At 67.6% G+C, this 923-nt stretch overlaps 1 protein-coding gene across 1 annotated transcript in view; it reads left to right on the forward strand.

Annotated features, from left to right (window-relative positions):
- The window catches only part of BICRA (BRD4 interacting chromatin remodeling complex associated protein), a gene marked incomplete at its 3' end in the record, with an annotated part of 21718 nt that extends 20822 nt beyond the window's left edge, over positions 1-896 (forward strand). The window contains 2 exon segments of the mRNA XM_027767218.1: positions 1-198; positions 702-896. Of these exon segments, the coding sequence (XP_027623019.1) occupies positions 1-198; positions 702-896 (393 nt within the window).
- Positions 897-923: the final 27 nt, after the last annotated feature.

The raw sequence follows: 923 nt of genomic DNA on the forward strand, positions 1-923 counted from the left end.
CTGGGCCTGCAGCAGCCACAGGCACAGCAGCCCCCTCAGGCCCCCACCCCCCAGGCCGCAGCCCCGCCGCAGGCCACCACTCCCCAGCCCAGCCCAGGCCTGGCATCCAGCCCGGAGAAGATCGTCCTGGGGCAGCCGCCCGCTGCCGCCACCACGGCCATCCTCACTCAGGACTCCCTGCAGATGTTCCTGCCCCAGGTAATGTGGCCGCCACCCACAGGGAGCCCTGCTGTGGGAGGAAAAGGGCTCCCGAGGGCATGGGAGCTCCGCATACCAGTCCCTGGGAGCAGCCCTGAAGAGTGAGGGACAGGTGGGCAGGCCCGTAGACAGGAGGAGGTTCTTCCTGACAGACAGACTGACAAGGAGAGGGGCTAACAGATGAGGGGAGAGGCAGGCTGGCTAACTGACAGACAAGGAAAGGAGTCTCAGAGAAGGAGTGGGAAAGACACGGACGGACAGATAGACGGATAGATCGGACATGATAGATTGGCGGGGAGGCCAAAGTGGGGCTGAAGACAGACTGACAGGAGCTCAGAGTGGGAGGGGCCACAAGGTTGCAGCCTCCTTGGCCTCTGCCTGGCCTCCTTGTGCCTCTCTGCCCGGCTGCCCACTGCCCCCTTCTCTGGAGCCCCAGGAGCACTGGCGGGTGGGGACCTTGGGCGAGGGTGGCCTTCTGACCCCGTGAGGGCTGCCTGTTGCAGGAGAGGAGCCAGCAGCCCCTCTCCGCAGAGGGTCCCCACCTCTCCGTGCCCGCCTCCGTCATAGTCAGCGCCCCGCCTCCCGCCCAAGACCCAGCCCCGGCCACCCCCGTCGCCAAAGGAGCTGGCCTCGGCCCTCAGGCCCCCGGCAGCCAGGCTTCGCCGGCTCCGGCCCCCCAGGTAGACGAAACCCCAGCAGCCTGTCCTCCGCTCAGACCCAGCCTC

Source organism: Tupaia chinensis, unplaced genomic scaffold, assembly GCF_000334495.1.
Source record: "Tupaia chinensis unplaced genomic scaffold, TupChi_1.0 Scaffold000067_1, whole genome shotgun sequence".
NCBI classification, from domain to species: Eukaryota; Metazoa; Chordata; class Mammalia; order Scandentia; family Tupaiidae; genus Tupaia; species Tupaia belangeri.